General features: G+C 46.4%; 1 protein-coding gene across 2 annotated transcripts in view; it reads left to right on the top strand.

The window, feature by feature from the left end:
- Positions 1-17,451, top strand: part of BLK (BLK proto-oncogene, Src family tyrosine kinase) — a 39,116-nt gene that overhangs the window by 12,077 nt on the left and 9,588 nt on the right. For both annotated transcript variants that reach the window (XM_068678894.1, XM_068678895.1), the window contains exons 2-6: positions 3,270-3,360; positions 5,785-5,833; positions 11,811-11,904; positions 12,743-12,841; positions 13,602-13,705. In XM_068678894.1, coding sequence (XP_068534995.1) covers positions 3,271-3,360; positions 5,785-5,833; positions 11,811-11,904; positions 12,743-12,841; positions 13,602-13,705 — 436 coding nt within the window. In that variant the 5' untranslated portion in view covers position 3,270. The remainder of the gene's footprint in view (positions 1-3,269; positions 3,361-5,784; positions 5,834-11,810; positions 11,905-12,742; positions 12,842-13,601; positions 13,706-17,451) is intronic.

Genomic DNA, 17,451 nt, shown 5'->3' with positions numbered 1-17,451 from the left:
TTTTAAAATATATTTTCTTGATTTTGAACTTGAGTAAACTTGAGAAAATGAGTTTAAAAATGAATGAACACATGGAGAACATTTTGGTTAAATATTATTGATGTGATGAACAAAACCACATTTTTCTTATCTGTACTCACAGATTATATTAGAAAGAAAGGTTTCCCCTCTTTCAGTTATTAAAAATAAACATTTTTAGATGGGCAAAGTAGTAAATTGATGAAAGGATATTTTTACGCTTTTCTGAGTTACTGTTTTCTTACCGGCGCTCTTTTCCACTATGAGGAAAAAATAGACTGTGAGACCTATCGGTTACTTTTCTCAAATCTATTTTTGTGATGCCGATTTAAAAAACCAATAATCTAAAGCAGAAACACTGTGAACAATGTGCATTCATCTCAGCCATCTTTAAAAATACATATATTTTTTTAAAAAAAAAAAAAACACTGCCAGCAGTGGGTTGGGAGCTTACCAGCAGCGTGCTGCACCATTCAGCATTTGTCTGCAGCATTATTTTAGGGTTTTGTCTAAGACCTGCTGGCGTGAAGGACAGTTGCATTGGCTGCTGAAGGCGTGGAGAGCATGAATGCTGGATTTCGTAGGGATCATAAATACCTAGAACAGTGCAAAAGTCTGTGTGCCGTGGAGATGAAGGCGTGGGTGGGAGCGGGTGACCTTTGCAGGAGAGTTCTTGCTGGTTCCATTTCCCGCCTGAGCTGGGACATGTTGTTTGCTTCGCTTTGTTGCCTTGCACTGACATGTCCGGAGTTGCTTTGCACTTGCATATGTTGAGAAAGCTCGGTTTATGTGAGCACGCAGAGAGGTGTTTGCAGAGAAGTGTTTCCAGTCTTAGTGTGGTGGGACACCAAGGTGGCCCTGGTGCTCCCTTGGACACAGATACATCATGTGGAGATCTGGAGGTCAAAACGTGGTCCCTGCTCCCCTCTAACCCTGCCAGAGGAGCTGGGATGGCCATAAGCCCGTTCAACACCTGGTTGGACCTGCTGTAGTTGATGTTACTCCTTGCCCTCACATGCCAAGAATGATAGAGTCATCCTTGAGAGTGACTCAAGACCCCAAAATGTGCAGTCACCATTCTGCAGACGGTCCATCTATTCTCTTATAAAATAATCTGGTCAACATGACCGGCATTTGAAGCCTATTGCTGACTTATGCTATATCTCACATCCCCAAAGTCCATAGAAAAGATGCCAATTGCCATGTCTGCATTTCCTGTTCAGGACCAGAGTATCCCAAGGACCCTGAGATGCTCCAGAGAAATAGTAACAAGGACCACAGATACATGTCCAACTATAGAATCACAGAAGGTCCTGAGTTGAAATGAACCCCCAAGGACCATCGTGTCCAGCTCCTGGCTCCACACAACACCACCCAAAACCAATCCCTGTGTCTGAGAGCATTGTCCCAACACTTCTTGAACTCCATCAGAGTGCCCAACTACCTCTGTGTGCAAAACCCTTCCCTCACACCCAGTCTTGACTTAAAACAATCCTTTGCAGTTCGTTGGGTGAAAAGGGAACTTGAGCTGCCCCAATTTATTATCCTGGTAAATAACACCATTCAGAATCAGAAATGCTGGCACGCAGACATCTTCCAGCGGTTTGCAAAGTGGAAGGGCAGGAAAAGCTCACTTCACAACACATGAGCCATTGCATGACAACCAGATCTTCTAAGCAGAGCAAGGACTGGTTATAACCAGGAGGAGAGGCTGCTGAAGTTACGCTCGCTGCAGGAAATGCTGTGGCTGATTCAGTGGGCTAAACCTCCCCTCCAACCGCACCAAGTCCGTGCCCACAGCGATGCTGAGGCCTATATACAGGTGGATGGGCCATCTGAAAACTCGGGTCTGAGAAAAAATGAGAGAAGGATGGATGCTGAAAAGCTTTTGATTGGAGAAAAAATTGCATATGGGGCTATCCTGAAATATTTTAATAATTCCTTCCCTTTTGCTCACTTCAGCTGAGGCAGAAGAGGGGAGGCAGTTTGATAAAATGACACCTTAAAATATTGGGATGTCTCTGTTAGAAACCTAGTTTTTGAAATAAGAAACATGCTCGAAAGTAAAAATAATAATAATAATAATAAATGCTTTTACTGGAATATTTTTTTTCTTACAAATCTGCTTTGCCAGAAGTCTTTTTGAACAAATCTGTTGGATTCTGACTACCATGACGTTTGGGGGAATTGACTGTCCACATTATTCCCAGGACCCCCAGTCCTCCATCTTCATTGCAGACCATGAGGTGTTTTAGAAAGAACAGGAGCCAAATTGTCTTTGATCAGATGAAAGTATTTACATTTGGTTTTTTTTTTTTAAACATTTAGCCCGTATCTTTCTATGTCTTTTGTTCAAAGCTGAGGCTGGGGAAGATTTTGATGCTGGACGGTGTAGATACCTTACATATCCATGGCAATAGCTTTTCAGTAATGCTGGCTTCAACTGCTCCCTACATTTTCATGGGGCTGAGAAGGCTGAGGTTGTTGTGGTTTGGCTATTTTGGCTACCCAGACTCAGTATTATACTGGGATTATTGACCAGACCTGAAATTACATTTCAGGGCTGCAAATTAAACCAGCCTTCAGGAATGAGTGTAGAAACCCTAGCATGGACCAGAGGGTAATCCATGGAAAGGGTTTTATTCATTTTTGTCTAGTGCTCCTTAAGGTGCCAGGGATGCATTTTTTCCAACCTACCTGTATCTGGAAAACATAATCCAGGGGGTACAGGAGGCCCACACTGAGCAGCATGGCTACGGCTTAGTCTTGGTCTGGGGACTATGTGGCACTCAACAGGCACTGGTACACCTGAACAGCTCAGCACAGTGATATCCCCCAGGATCTTCAGCATCGCCTTCTGCAGAGCATTCATGGAGCATCACCTGGCTGTGGAGCAAGTCAGTTGGGGGTCTGTGTGTTGGAGAGGAGACTCAGCTAGAAAAGTCATTTATGCCCTTTTTTTTTTTTTTTTTAAGTGGTGATTTACAGTGTCTTATCTGAAACTCATCTGCAAAGTGTGAAGGACCAGGCTTGTGTGGGAACAGAAATCACAGGGTTTACAAGATCTGGGCTAGTAGGAGGTCTCTAGATGGGATGTTATTAGACTCACCCCTCCACTGCCCCATTTTGCTCTACATTTTCATCTTCTCCACTTTGTTCTTCATGAATTAGATGATTGTTTTCTCCCTTGCTGTCCGCATCTTTCCGCAAGAACAATTTAATTATAAAATAATTATTGGTCTTTCTTGCAGGATGGGCTTGCTTGGAAGCAAAAACCAGCTGACATCCAACGAGAAATGCACTTCAAAACACAAGAGTAAACCTCCTGCTGCCCCACCCAAGGTAAGTTTGAAGTTTTGTGACCTTTTGGGGGCCTCAAGGATGCCATTTTCTTTCCGGTCATCTGTTATAGCCACAAATTAGATTTCTGCGTGGGCTTGTGACAATGGTGCTCTGAAAAGCTGTGTGGTGGTTATTATTATTATTTACTCGGGCTGGTGTGGTGGTTTTACCCAGCTGGGCAGCTGACCTCCACCACAACCGCCCTTTCACTCTACCTCCTCAAAGCGAAAGGGGTAGAAAACATGATGAAAAGGGTTGAGATAAGGATGGGGAGATCACTTAGCAATTATAATGACAGGCAAAACAGACACAGCATAGGGAGATTAATATAATTTATTGTCTATTACTAACAGTCTAGGGCACTGAGAAATGGAAAGCAAACTAAAAACACCTTTCCTCTAAAACTACCTTCTTCTCCCTCCTCCCCCCGAGCGGCGCAGGGGAACGGGGGAACGGGGCTGAGGTCCATCCCCTAGTCCCAAACTTCCCCAGCACAGGTCCCCCATGGGCAGCAGCACCTCCAGACCCCCTGCTCCTGCGTGGGCTCCTCTCCACGGGCTGTAGCTCCGGCCCGGGGCCTGCTCCTGTGGGGGCTCTCCATAGGCCGCAGCCTCCTCCAGGCCACATCCACCTGCTCCACCGGGGGCTCCTCCACCCATGGGGGGGCTGCAGCGTGGAGATCTGCTCCATGTGGGACCCATGGGTGCAGGGGGACAGCCTGATCCACCAGGGGCCTCTCCACAGGCCTTCATCAGCCCTGTGTGCCACCGTGATCCTCCAAGCTGGCCCCATACCTCAGACAGGGCTGCTGCCTTCAGCACTCTGCAAACCGGGCTCGTCTTGCTGATCTGCAAATGGCACGAAGATGGGTCAGATTCACGCTAAGATTCAAAGTTGCAAACCGCAATGGAAACTTTACCATCAGGGCGGACAACAGGTTCAAAAAGAGGGTCTACAGCTCATCTGTGAGAATCAGAAATGCTGAGCACCTGCTGCTCCCTTTGGATTCACACAGCCTGTGCTTGCATGGACACAGGCATTTAGGGGATCTCAAATAAGAAACTCTGTATATAAACATGGGAAATGAGATAATCTAGATGCTTGTTGCTGTACAGAAGGCATGAAAATATTTTCTCTTTCCCTGTCCTTGTCAGCACTGCAGCCAGCACAAGAGAAACTCTATCTGCAACGGACATGTGAAAGCCTGAAAACCATCTCAGGTCTTGAGCTCTGAGAAAGGGAGGGTGAGGGGGGAGGATGTCTATCATTGATTTTGATGACAGATGGTGGGGTTTTTTTACTTCTTTGGTTTCAGTTCTGAGTTCTCCCATCACGATGAAGTTCAGTTTTCATGACAGAAAATGTCACTTTGACCAAGAGGATGTTCTTTTCCTAAATTCCCTTCTTCCCAGTTCACTGGAGGGAAGCTGCTATCAGTGCAAATGCAGGATCATCAATCACCTTCTGACACTCGTTTTTTTGCCACGAGCACTAAGCTCCCACATGTCAGGGAAAGTCCATATTTCTTTCAGTTAAATTAGAAAGGGCAGTGGCTGAGCAGCTCTCCCTCCCTACAGTGCTGCTAAGTGGGAGCCAAAGGGTAAGGCGGACAGGAAGCACTAAATATTTTTTAATTCAGTGTGTGTAGTTCACCCCTTTTGCACACATATAAATATCCCTGGCAGTGGTCTCAGACCCACTTCAGTCGTTAGGTACTAGTCATTAGTCATTAGGTACCTGGGACTGATCACAAGAGTCTGAAGATGGGTAGAGGCCTACAGAGCCCACCAAGGCATTTCCATACTTCTAAAGTCCCAGCCTTCAAAGCAAGGTGGTTGCACCCCAGCTGCTGATTAGGAGCGGTCTCTGGCCAAACTAACCCTAAATCATTCCAGGGAGCTGGGCCAAAAAGAAACTAGGGACCAGGTCAACGTTTCAAATGTGGGGTACCTTGCTGTTGATTAATTTTCTAGTTGAATCACTGCCTCTTTTTATGAACGTGTCCCTGAGGAAAGGGTGTTCTGCGAGACATAGGGCAACCACGGCAAAGAACGCCCCAGCTTTTCTGCTTTGAATAATATTGCAACTGTTGTTTCTCACTGGGGCCATTCAGATCTCATCCCCCATTGATCCTAGAGCTGAAATCAGAGTTAGACAGACCAGGCTCAAAATGAGTGGGTAGCAGATTTACGTTTTTATTCAGAGGGGAGCCAAGGTTTATTCAAGCCGACAGTGAAGCCAGCTATGAACACATCACAGCAAAATGTGCTAAAACAATCACGACATACAGGGAGCCAGATGCAGGGCCTGTTGACTGACTGCGGTGGGCTCTGGATCAGACTCCCACTCGTCTGTGAAGCTGAGAGCAGGCCTTCCTGCAAACACAGCAAAGCTAACAAACTTCTTTTTCTGTTTCCATCAAAGGGCAGACAATTTATCAACATCCCTCATCTAAACCAAGCCTCTGTACAAGGTAAGATGCTGAGCTCAATTACTGCTTCTTTCGTCTTCCCGTGGGGTTTTGCAAGGTGGTGGTCCCCCAACAGCAAGTCTTGAGAAGAAGCTGTCATGTCACAGGCGTGCGGTTTCTGTATTTTCAGCATTGCCAGGCAGGGAGTTTATCAGTACGTTTCGGAACATTTGGTTAAATCACTAAATATTTGTCGCTGCCAGTTTCCCCTACTCATCAAAGAAATTAAGAGAAATACACTCCTTCTCTGGCTGAGCAAAGCAAGATCTGAGGCATCAGCTGCATGAGATTTCTCTGTCTGCTGCCCCGTCTGCAGCACGGGAACTTGTGGATGCGATATCCAGCCAGCTGAATATTTCAGAGGAAATAGCAGGCATCACAGAGCCTAGGCAGACTACAAAGAGAACAAGAAGAAAGAAAAGTATAAAATAAGGATGCTTGGAGCCCCTGCCTGGAGACTGGTTATTGACTTCAACCACCTCTGCAATTATCTGCAAATCACAGATAGCGTTTGGTAGATGATTGCCTTTTAGCAGGAAGCCCTTTGCTACCTCTGCCTGGCCTCTGACAGCAGTTGTAGCTATTTGTGTCAAAGAAGTTTTGCAGATTAAAGATAGAGAGAGGATCAGAGAGGGCAAAAAATAGAGGAAGCTTGGAAGAAAGCAGCGGGCAACGCGCAAATGTTTCTCGTGTGGGTGAAAGAGTAAGAGAAAGGGAGATGGGGCATGAGGAAAGGAAAAAGTGGGGTGGCAAACAGGTAAGATGGGTAGAAGAACAGACCTGGCCCTCACGGTCTTGTGGACACCTCTGCTTTTGACGTTTCTTACAGAGATCAGAACTGGAACCCTAAAACGTTTTGTTTTGAGCCAGTTCGGTGTTTTTCAGCCTTATGCCTGCACTGACACAGGCGTTGGGTGAGGCTTAGCTCTTTATCCACATGAAGCTGTGTGCTTCTCTGTGCAAGGACCACTTTTCCAGAAGCCATGCTTTCTTTGGCAAAATCGTTTTCATGGCACGTTGCCAAGTGAGTTTGTTTTCATACCTCCACAACCGAGCAGACATCACCAGTTTTTCTTTTTTCTTTTTTATTTTTTTTGTCAATGTTTTCACTTTGGCTGGAAACACAGCAGAAGCTGTCTTTGGAGGCGTCTTTTACTTCTGCTTCATGCCAGAAGGCAGAAGTGGAAAGATGATAAATGCATTAAGTACCACGTTAGCCGTTTGCAGATCTCAAAAATATCGTGGTCCGTTGGGTTTGGTTCCAGTTTTGGAGGAATACTCACACTGATGGTTTGGGAACTTCTCTTTTTTCTCAGCCAGTGCCTAAGTTTCTAGAAATGATGCTATGTCTGCCTCTGTTCTATGTAGCAGCATGGGCTGATAGGAACCATGCGAGGCATTTGAGATATTCTGGTGAAAGAGGATAATTCAAGTGAATTGATAAAAGAAGCACAAAATCCAGACTATTCAATCATATAAAAAAAAAAAAGCAAAGAGCTGAATTATATCTTATGGGAGCACTTCCAGTTCAAGGCAAAATTACTGATTATGTATGCTTGAGATGTAATACTCAAATTCCTTTCCTCTTTTTTTTTTTTTCTTTTTCTTTTTCCTCTTTTCCCCCTTTCCTTTCTTTTTGCATTTTTTGCACTCCTTTCATTATGTCTATTTTTTTTTTATTATTTTTTTTTTTCTTCTGGTCTTGGCATTAGGCAACTTGTATCACAGTTTGAAGCTTTCACGCTGCTGTCTCAGAAATAATTTATTTAGTTATTGTTAACAAAAGCTTAATTCCTCCTGTCATTACTTGGCTTAATGGAAGGAGCACAAAGACAGGCGAGATGTGCATAAATAACTCTCTGCTCAACCGTGGTGTTGGCAGCATCGCCAATCCACCCTTCACTTGTGAGTTATTCCACCGTGCGAGTCTCTCATTCATTTTTCCATGGGTCCCTAAGCACTCGTGATGCCTTTAAGCTCAGTGCTGCATCCTTCCTCCACTCTGTGAAGGATCAGCCCCTACGTGAAGGCATTTCTTCTGATTGAGGAACTGCAACCTCCTCGCTTGCTTTGACTAACCATGGTGTGAACAGGTCGGATTTTCAGAGGGTGGGAGCCAAACGTGCTCTGGAAATGGTGTCTTTTCATGCACCTCGAGATTAGCATCAAAGCTCTAAGTTGTTTTTATTGTTGTTCCCTGAGTGTGGATTTGAGTTTGAAAGGGATGCTGTCGGGAACGTGGTTGTGCATTTAGCTGGAACACGGAAGAGATGCTTCTGCTGAAAAGGCTGACTTTTCAATGAGAAATGAGATTTTTTTATATAAAAATAGGCATTGCAAATCGAAAGCAAGGGAGGGAAGGAAGATGAGCGTGAATTACCTCAAATGTTCACATTTCCTGATAAAAAAAAAGTTCTGAGTTTCAATCATAAGATATGATCTTATGTGGAAAACAGAAATTATCTGAAAAAAAAAATAATAATTAACTGTGTCAAAACACAAGGCACATGGATGCACAAGGCAGGAACACATCTGGCAGAAATCACTCTTCCATTTCAAGCCTGGATGTCTCAGGGGGCATTGCCATCAGACCTGGACCTGCTGGGCAATGCAATATCCCCATCCCACAGTCTTCTGCATCCTCACCAGCACAACTTAATGGCATTGCCCTCAGTGTGCCACCAGCAGCTGCGTGTTTAGAAGTCTCGCTTTCCTAGCACATGCTTCCCTTGGTGAACCAGCCCTTCCTTGCTGAAACAGGAAGCTGGGCCCGTTGCTGGCAGCTTTAACTCACGGCTGAGTGCAGACAGTGGGACAACACATGTCCTGCAGGTTGTCTTTTACCATACAACCACCCTAGCATGGCTCTAAACCAATTCGTGGCCCTCGGAGGGATGCTGGCACAACCTTCGCATGGCTCCATCGCCGTGGGATGATCACAAAGTCTTTCCATTCATGATGGGACAGCGGTGGGAAGCCTGCTAGAAACCCTTTCCATTAAGCCATCAAACTGGCACTCAGCCTACGCAAACTGAGCTGGTATCTCGCTTTCCTGACAGCAGCTCTGAGCCAAGATGTGTTTTGGCTCGCCATCAAAGTCCCCGGGCTGCTAGCTCTATCTCCAAAGCACTCGCGCCCAGCAGCCCGCTGCCACGCGGAGCCGCTCATGACCTAACCTGACCAAATGGGCCAAAAAAGTATTATCGAGGCTGTTTCTCGGCAGGGTGACAGGCTGAGGGAGGGAGGGAGAGAGCCTCTTTCATCATGAGATGGCAAGTCCTGCTGGCTGAAGCAGAGGGAGCGCTTTTCTTCTGGCTCATTTAAGCATGCAGTGTTTCTCAAATGAATGTTGAGAGGGGGATAAGAAGGAGTCACATTATTTTTTCAGCATAGAAAACCTTTTGTCCTTGCAAATTTTACTCTTTTTATTCCATTTCTTCTTCTTTTTTTTTTCTTTTTTAATTTTTTTGGGGTTCATTTTGGTTCTGTTTATTAGTATTTATGGCAGTTGTTTCAAGACCCAAATTTCTTTTCCTTTTCCTTTTCCTTTTCCTTTTCTTTTCCTTTTCCTTTTCCTTTTCCTTTTCCTTTTCCTTTTCCTTTTCCTTTCCCTTTCCCTTTCCCTTTCCCTTTCCCTTTCCCTTTCCCTTTCCCTTTCCCTTTCCCTTTCCCTTTCCCTTTCCCTTTCCCTTTCCCTTTCCCTTTCCCTTTCCCTTTCCCTATTTCTTTTCCTTTTTCTTTCTCTATTTCTTTCTCTATTTCTTTCTCTCTCTGTTTCTTTTTCTTTCTCTATTTCTTTTTTTGAGCACACAGCCACTCAATGCTTGACCATGTCCACAAATTTGCTTCTATTTTTTAAAGCAAAAGTGAAGCTGCTGCTTTTTTTTTTCACTTTCAAGAGGAGCTGGACAGTGTGCGTGCACAAGCACGCTGGCTGGGGACACCTAGCAGCAGGCAGATGCCCAGAAACCTCTCGTGTCAGAGAAGCTGTGGTATAACACCCGCCTTGTCAAGGAGGCAGTGAGAGATGGAGGCACTGCTCATGCCTTGAGATCCCTCAAGGGGAAGCCCCATCCGTGCAAGCTATTTTAAGACTTCAAAGCATCCTCCCTTGTGGCTGACCAGCCTTTTCCCCACACGTAGCAGAGAGTGAGGCTCTGCTGAAACTTCTCTTGTATCCCCAGTTCCTCCTTGCAAGCCTGACAGAAGCTGCTCGTGGCTTTGGCTTACAGAGCCCTGTTCCCTTTCTCCTCTCCCCTCCGATGCTGACCCCTTCTCATCCCTCCTCGCCAATAAATCGCCAGCAGAGCAGCAGCCAGTCTGCACGGACACAGAACCCAAGTTGCCCCAGAGACACGTTATCTTGCGATGACAAAGGGCCAGTCTGGCTCTCTTGCTGGTGGCATTATTTGAAAAGGTCACACAGAGACTGTGGCTTGACAGTCTGTTTTGAAAAATGCTATATATAGACCCTCCATGGCTCTTGGTGCATTAATTAGCCTGCATACAAGCTAAAGGCTTTCCACAAGTCTCCTTTTTTTTCCTTTTTCTTTTTCTTTTTCTTTTTCTTTTTCTTTTTCTTTTTCTTTTCTTTTTCTTTTTCTTTTTCTTTTTCTTTTTCTTTTTCTTTTTCCTTTTTCTTTTTCTTTTCCTTTTCCTCTTTTCCTTTCCTTTCCTTTCCTTTCCTTTCCTTTCCTTTCCTTTCCTTTCCTTTCCTTTCCTTTCCTTTCCTTTCCTTTCCTTTCCTTTCCTTTCCTTTCCTTTCCTTTCCTTTCCTTTCCTTTCCTTTCCTTTCCTTTCCTTTCCTTTCCTTTCCTTTCCTTTCCTTTCCTTTCCTTTCCTTTCCTTTCCTTTCCTTTCCTTTCCTTTCCATTTTTTTTTTTTTTTCTGCTGTGTGTTGGTTCAGTGCTTGTGTTTGCGTGCCAATCCTCTTCATAGGCTTTGATCTGCCCCAAAATATCTGCTCGTTTCGCTTCAGTGGCTGCAAGCACACCGAGCACACGTGGATGGTTGCACAACCTCTCCGCGAGCAGCACTGGCACAACCCAGGCATGCAAACGTAGCAATTCAGCTCCCCGAGCCTCCGAGATCTGACCCTCAAATGTGTACCCAGTGGCTGTTTTTGCCATGCACAGCATGGTTTGTGTGTAACACAGTGCATACATTTGTTTTGCTGTGCCAAATTTTAGGCTGGGCAGACATGGATGGAGTCAAAGTAAGGGCTTAGGGTAGGGGATGGGGACTTAAATCTGCTCACAGCCTCGGTCCAGGTGGGTTTCAGGAGAAATGGGAAACACAGAGCATCAGGTCTGAGGTCTGGAGAGAGGAAATCAAAAATGCATTTGTGTCAGGGAAGGAGATCCTGCATCCTGCTCCCCTGGGAATCGCAGCTGAGCCAAAAAGCAGCTGGGCGCTGGAGTCAAAAACAGCAGCACAGCTTCCATGTGGTGTCACATCTGCAGGGAACAGCACGTGAAAGGGATGGCAAGACACAGGCTGAACCCAGAGCATCTGGAGGCAGAGCTAGGCCCTAGCAGTGGGCTCCTCTAACAGGAACTGAGATGTCTCCGTCCCTCCTTCAGTCAAGAAAACCTCCTCTTGTTGAGCCAGCTCCCAGAGCCACCCTGGGAAGCGTTGCCACAGCAGTTTTCATTTCCCGTCCTGTAAAACCGAGGCCAAGCACTGATGGATGATTTATGACCCTTCTTATTCCACACAAACATTTTCTCATTGTTGACGCTCGGGGTTTTGTGGATATGGGGATCTGGAGTGCTTTAAAAATACACACACAGGAAACACTTCGGTGAATCAGTGCTAGTCCCCGAGCAGGAGCTGTGGTTGGCAGGAAAGCTGGTTTGGCAGAAAGATTGGCTTTTGGGAGACCCGGGGGGGTGAAAAGCCCGACCATACATCTGCGTGTGCATTATCCCTCAGAAACAAGCTGGATTCAATGTGCTGCTTCTTTTTTTTTTCTCTTTAGAAAACGTCATTGTGATTGCGCTGTACGACTTTGCTGCCTCAAGTGACCGGGACCTGGAGCTGGTCAAGGGGGAGAAACTCCAAGTCCTCTCCAAGTAAGGGAGCTGCTAGAAGAAAGGGGTTCAAGGAGCATGGTTAGGCTGGGAAAGAGGGGGGAAATTTGGGGTCAGACACAAATTTGGGGATGGGGAAGGTGACACTTCCCGCTTCCCTTGGGTCACAGATAATTTGGGGTCAGGTAGTGTCCACACCTGGCTGCTACTGGGACCTTCCCCATTGCCAGTGTGCATGGGCGCAGAAGTAGCATAAGCAGCAGCTTAACTTAGCCTGTTTCATATTTTGTGCTGATCGTGCTTTTGCAAAGGATGTGGGTTGGGCGTATTCTGAGGAAAGGACAGAACCGAGCCAGAGAGGTGAATGGTTTCATTTCATCTTGTAAAACTCACGAGACAAGAGGCTGACGGTCCATCTGCCCAGTCCAGAACTGGGCAGGGGTGAGCTTTGGTCCCACTTGGCCTTGAAGGCTGCTCCATCCTTGGCTGCCCTGTGGGGTGTCCTCCAGAGGTGACACGGTGTCTGGCAGATAATGGAAGGAGCAGAACGGTGGAGCCTCCATGCCCTGAAGCAAGAGGCAAATTAAACCCACAAAGACCCAGATTTCCCTCCTCTCATGGGATGCTCAGCAGAGGTTTGGGGCTGTGCTTCCTCTGCATCAATACAAAGAGGCTGTCACCTCCATAAATCCCTGAAAGACAAAATGTTGTCTTTCTCACCAACCTTCAGCTGAGCGGTGGTCCTGTAGAGTAAAATTAACATTTTACCTAATTAGCACTGTCCTCCTAGCAATGCATGAAACCCCAGAAACCATGTTGACCTTGCACCCTTAGCGTGTTGAGAAACCTCCTCTGGACAATCATATTTTATTTTTTTTAGCGAGGGGGAGTGGTGGCTGGCAAAATCCCTCAGCACCGGGAAGAAAGGCTACATCCCCAGCAACTTCGTCGCACAAGTGGACAGCTTGGAAGAAGAAAAGTAAGTGCATAAGCTTATGAGGGGTGAACACTAATGCAGAGCTTTCCTTTCTGAAACATCATCCTGGCACCGCTTGTTGTGTTAGCCCAGGTGCAAGCCTCGTATCTGGCACCCTGCAAAGAAGGATTTGAGTCCAAGGGTTTTTTATGCTTATTATACGAACAGAAGAAGGATTTTATCCCATGGTTTATCCTCCTTGATGGCATTCAGTTATAAAGAAGCAGACCTGCTGACTTCTCTTGGGATCCCTCTTTCCAATCTCCTTTTGGAGGAACCCAGCCATCACTGAATTCAGCAAGTATTTCACAGCAAGCAGGAACTTGGTCGAGAAGTAAATGTTCTTTGTATCCAAAGGTGGTTTTTTTAGTGGCTGTGGGCACACAATGCTCAGACTCCAGCCCACATGTCTGCTCCAAATATAATGTTCTTGGGCTTCCTCATTTACCAGGTGAGCTGTGGGTCCCAGAGTGCCTCAGGGACCATGCTCTGGCTGGGCTTGCATCACTCATATGGGGAACTGAGCAAACTCTGCTCTCTTCTCTGCCTGAATTGATAAGCCCAAAGTGATGGAAATCTGGTGTTAATCTATCAAAAACAGCTTGTTACTACCACTTTCCAGCAGATAAAAACTGTTTGCTGATAAAAATAACCCTCAGTTTCAGAGTGTGACGGTAAAAAAAAAAAAAAAAAAAAAAAAACCTAACTGGAATGATATTTTTTTTTCCTGTTCAACCATAATTTTCCCTTCTCTGTCTCCCAGGTGGTATTTTAAAACTCTGAGCAGAAAAGATGCTGAACGGCTGCTGTTGTCTTCTGGTAACAAAGTTGGCTCGTTCCTTGTCAGAGAGAGTGAGACCAGCAAAGGTGAGTGAGATCTGCAGAGCAAGTGGAGCTCCTGGGCATTGCCACGGCTGGGAGAACTTTTCAGACCTGAGCTGCAGGGTTCAGCTGTGCCAGTGTTTGCGTGCAGCTTCCTGGACCCAGCTGGGCAAAATCACGCTTGCCAGGCTCAGCAGGGCTGTAGAAGTGAGGTGGGAACTCTGACAGCAAAGATTTTCTCATGATGCAGCCTGTACATGTAGTTCAGGCTGTGGTGAGGGTGGCTCCTGTCACCGCAGCTCGTGGCAGAGATACAGGAACACAGATGAGCAGCAAATAGTTTCCAAAACAATGTGTAGGGGGTTTCTTTTCCCTTTTTCCCCGAGGAAATGTTGCTTTTTTTGGTAAATAGTGATTCTTCTGCACACCCTTGGGGAAGCATTTCTGCTATTTGCAGCAGCAAGTGGAATTTTGGAGAGGTTTTTGAGAGAAACATTTTCCAGAAGAAAGACTTTTTTTTTTCCTGATAGCCTGAAGCACAGGGAATCAATGCATACCACGGCTAATTGTTTGGAGGGAGACTGGCTGGAGCAGGAGAGGTGGACATCATCCACTTTCCTTCCCTGTGGACATGGCTGGCTTTTGAGGACATGACCCAGTGAGGATGGAAAAGGCAAAGCATTGTGGCAACCTCTCTTAGGCAGTGGATATAGTTATTAACTGATGCTTAACCGTGTAATTGCAACTTTGTTCTGCGCTGTAAATTTGCAGACACTGGAAGCTGGTTTAGGTGCTGCCGTGGGGATTTCACATTGCTTCTTCCCTACTTTGCTCTCCTTGCATCCTCTGGGCCAGCAGGCGTGCTTTGAGTATGGAGGAAATGATGCTCGTGATGGTCCCGTGGTTGTGCTCTGAAAAGGCTCCTTTTGGAGTTCAGCATAGCTCTTTAGTCTCGCTGTGCTTTGGTTTCTCCCCTGTGAAATGTTACACGTGGCTGGGATCGGACTTTCCCCTGCATTTTCTCAGGACAATTGTCTGGTGTTTCTGCTTGCCATGATCTGCAAACGCAGGATGAAATCGTGCCCCGAAAACTCTCTGGGGTGTGAGTGGGTCCAAGCTGCATGGAGTTTGGACAGTGCTGGTGGAGTCCTGAGGCTCAAGGAGAAATAACCAGGCTAGGCTGGTCTTTAACATCCCGTTTCTGCTGGCAAGAAGCAAACTTGGCTGGAGGTGTGTGATATCTGCGTTAGCAGATGTAGCGTATTTCAGCCCCGTGAAATCCCCTCTTGATCCCAAATCGCAAGAGGTCAGCTTCTGCTCTGAAACATTTCACATGTGCCTTTTTTTGATATTCTGTCTCAAAATATGTCTGTTATTCCTTCAAACACCCCGTCCTTCTCTGAACCACCCTATGCATCCAGCTTCTAACAAAATCCTGCCATGCCTTAGGCCGCTTGAAAGGCCACGGTGACACCACTTGATCAGTCTCAACCACAGTTTCCTCCTCTGTGAGGAGAAGGGAAAAAGAAGAAGCCCCACATCTCCAAATTTGCTCTGATGCTCAGTTCACTGAAGTAAAGCTCCCCGTGACCCACCATGAAATGTCCAGAGCAATGATGTGGAATTAACCCTGCCTTTCAAACCCCGCAGGTTCTTCCTTCTTTTCCTCAATCATTTTCATTCCCTTTACGCAACGTGAGCAACATTTGACCTCCAGAGCCGAGCACTGGGTCAAGCTAAGGATAATAATACACATTATGGACTCAGCCTCAGAGGGATGAATTCTGCACCCTGTCTTAGAGCAGTACCTACTCACATCCCATCCTAACAGTGCCACTGGCTCATTTTGCTTATGGACAAACATACAGAAATTCTGCAAGCCCGGGGTCTTCTCTTTCAGTCAACATTTTGCATCCCAGGATGACAGCTCCTTGTCAAGTGTGGGAAGCAGATCAGCGGTGAAATCTTCAGTGCATAGTTAGCTTTGCTGAAGCTGCTGGAAATAAACAAACCTTCCCCTGAAGGGGATCGTGATCGCTCTGAGAGCCGTGGGAAGGCAGGCACACAGCTGTGCCGAGGCTCGCAGCAAGGCTGCTGCATCTGCTCCCGGCAGGAGGGGACTCAATGAATTCATCTGTGGCACCCAGCTGATCTCCTGGGCTTCCCTGGGGAAGTGGGACCCAGACACCAGAACACTGATCTGTGTGCCACCCCAGGTTTGGCCTGGGAGGCGATGCAGGACTGTAGGACAAAGAATATCCTCGTGGCTAAGCAGCAGGAACTCCTTTTGGCCATCCTCATTGCCACCAGTGGAGATTAGGATCCTGCCATCCACCCGGCTCCATGTAACTCTTAAAATTTGCTGCTGTCATTGAGAGAAGAGAGAAATGATGCTTTTCAGCCCTTGTGCTGTGCCTTTACGCTGCTGGTCCCAGGAGAACAGTCACCAACCAGGGTGAATGACAGGGAAAGCTCCACGGCACCCGTTCCAGCAAAGCGAACTCTGGCTTGGGGTGAAATGCAGTCATTAGCTTTAATGGCAGGATAAGGATTAACGCTGGTAGCAGGCAGCTGATGGATTGGCCTGGAGGATGCCTGGAGGATGCCCCTGTCTCTTCTGCATGCTGCACATCGCTGCTCTGAAAGATGCAGGAGGGTTTAAAGGGTTGGTAGAGTCTGGGGAGCAGGTCCTGCAGGAGAGCAGAACATTTTGGGTGCAACCTTAACACCAAACAGACCGGGTCTCCTCTGCTGACTGTCAGCCCCCGGGGCGCCTATCTGCACATGTGTTTGTCATTAAATCCTGAGCTCCCTTCTGCAGCGCTCTGTCAGCAGTGCAGCTGGGTTCACACCACGCCTGGCTCTGTCCTCCAGCAGCCCTTGCCTTGCCAAAAACCCACAGGCACCCCGAGCCACGTCGGTGCGTGCAATGTGCTCATTTGGGTTCTGCAACACACTCATTTGGATTCATGCCCTACAAGCACCACTTTGAGGAGCTAGAGCTTGTATATTACTTCAGTCACTTTGAAATTAAAAGAACATCATCATCAACAACAATAATAATAGAAATAATAATAGAAATATGAGAAATATGAGAAATAATAGTAATAACACATGTAGTTAATCTACTCTAGCAGGACTTGTGTTGAGCATTGTGGACACAAGCCCTACAGAAGCGTGGACACCTCTTTGCATCCAACAGGATCCAAAGCTATGTCATTGTAACCTTTGGTCAATGAGGCACAGACTGTCAAAATGAGCCATTTTGCCCTTCCCTGGAGTTTTTTGTCACTTCATTGAGGACACTGCAGGACCCCATCATGCCAACGTTATGTGTTTCCAGACTCGGGGTTCCCTTGCTCTGCATTTAAACCAGCAGGTCTTCCATGAAGATCGCGCGACCATATTTCATGGTTTGGTCTCTGCAGAAAAGGATTCACCCCAAAACAACTGCTAGCACTTGGAAAACCTTTAGCCTCTCCCAAATCCTGCTTGCCAAGATCCATAATCAACTGCAATACACCAAACGTCCACAGAGATGATTTTCTATTGTTACTTTTTTTTTTTTTTCAAATTATCAGTACAAGGAATGTTTTCCAGACACACTGCAGGAAACTGCAGTGAGAACTGGCCCGGTAATGGAGAAACACCAGTCAGCGAGCATTACGTGTTAGTAAACTTTCCCCTCGCACGGAGGATTAGGGTTTTGGAGTCGCTGTGGAATGCCCCACTTCTGCTTATGATCCTGCATGACAGATATGTACTTTTTAACATATATAGCTTTGCCTTTT

This window comes from Anas acuta, chromosome 3 (assembly GCF_963932015.1).
Source record: "Anas acuta chromosome 3, bAnaAcu1.1, whole genome shotgun sequence".
NCBI classification, from domain to species: domain Eukaryota; kingdom Metazoa; phylum Chordata; class Aves; order Anseriformes; family Anatidae; genus Anas; species Anas acuta.
The sequence above is the reverse complement of the archived record's forward strand: the minus strand, read 5'-3'. Positions and strand labels throughout refer to the sequence as shown.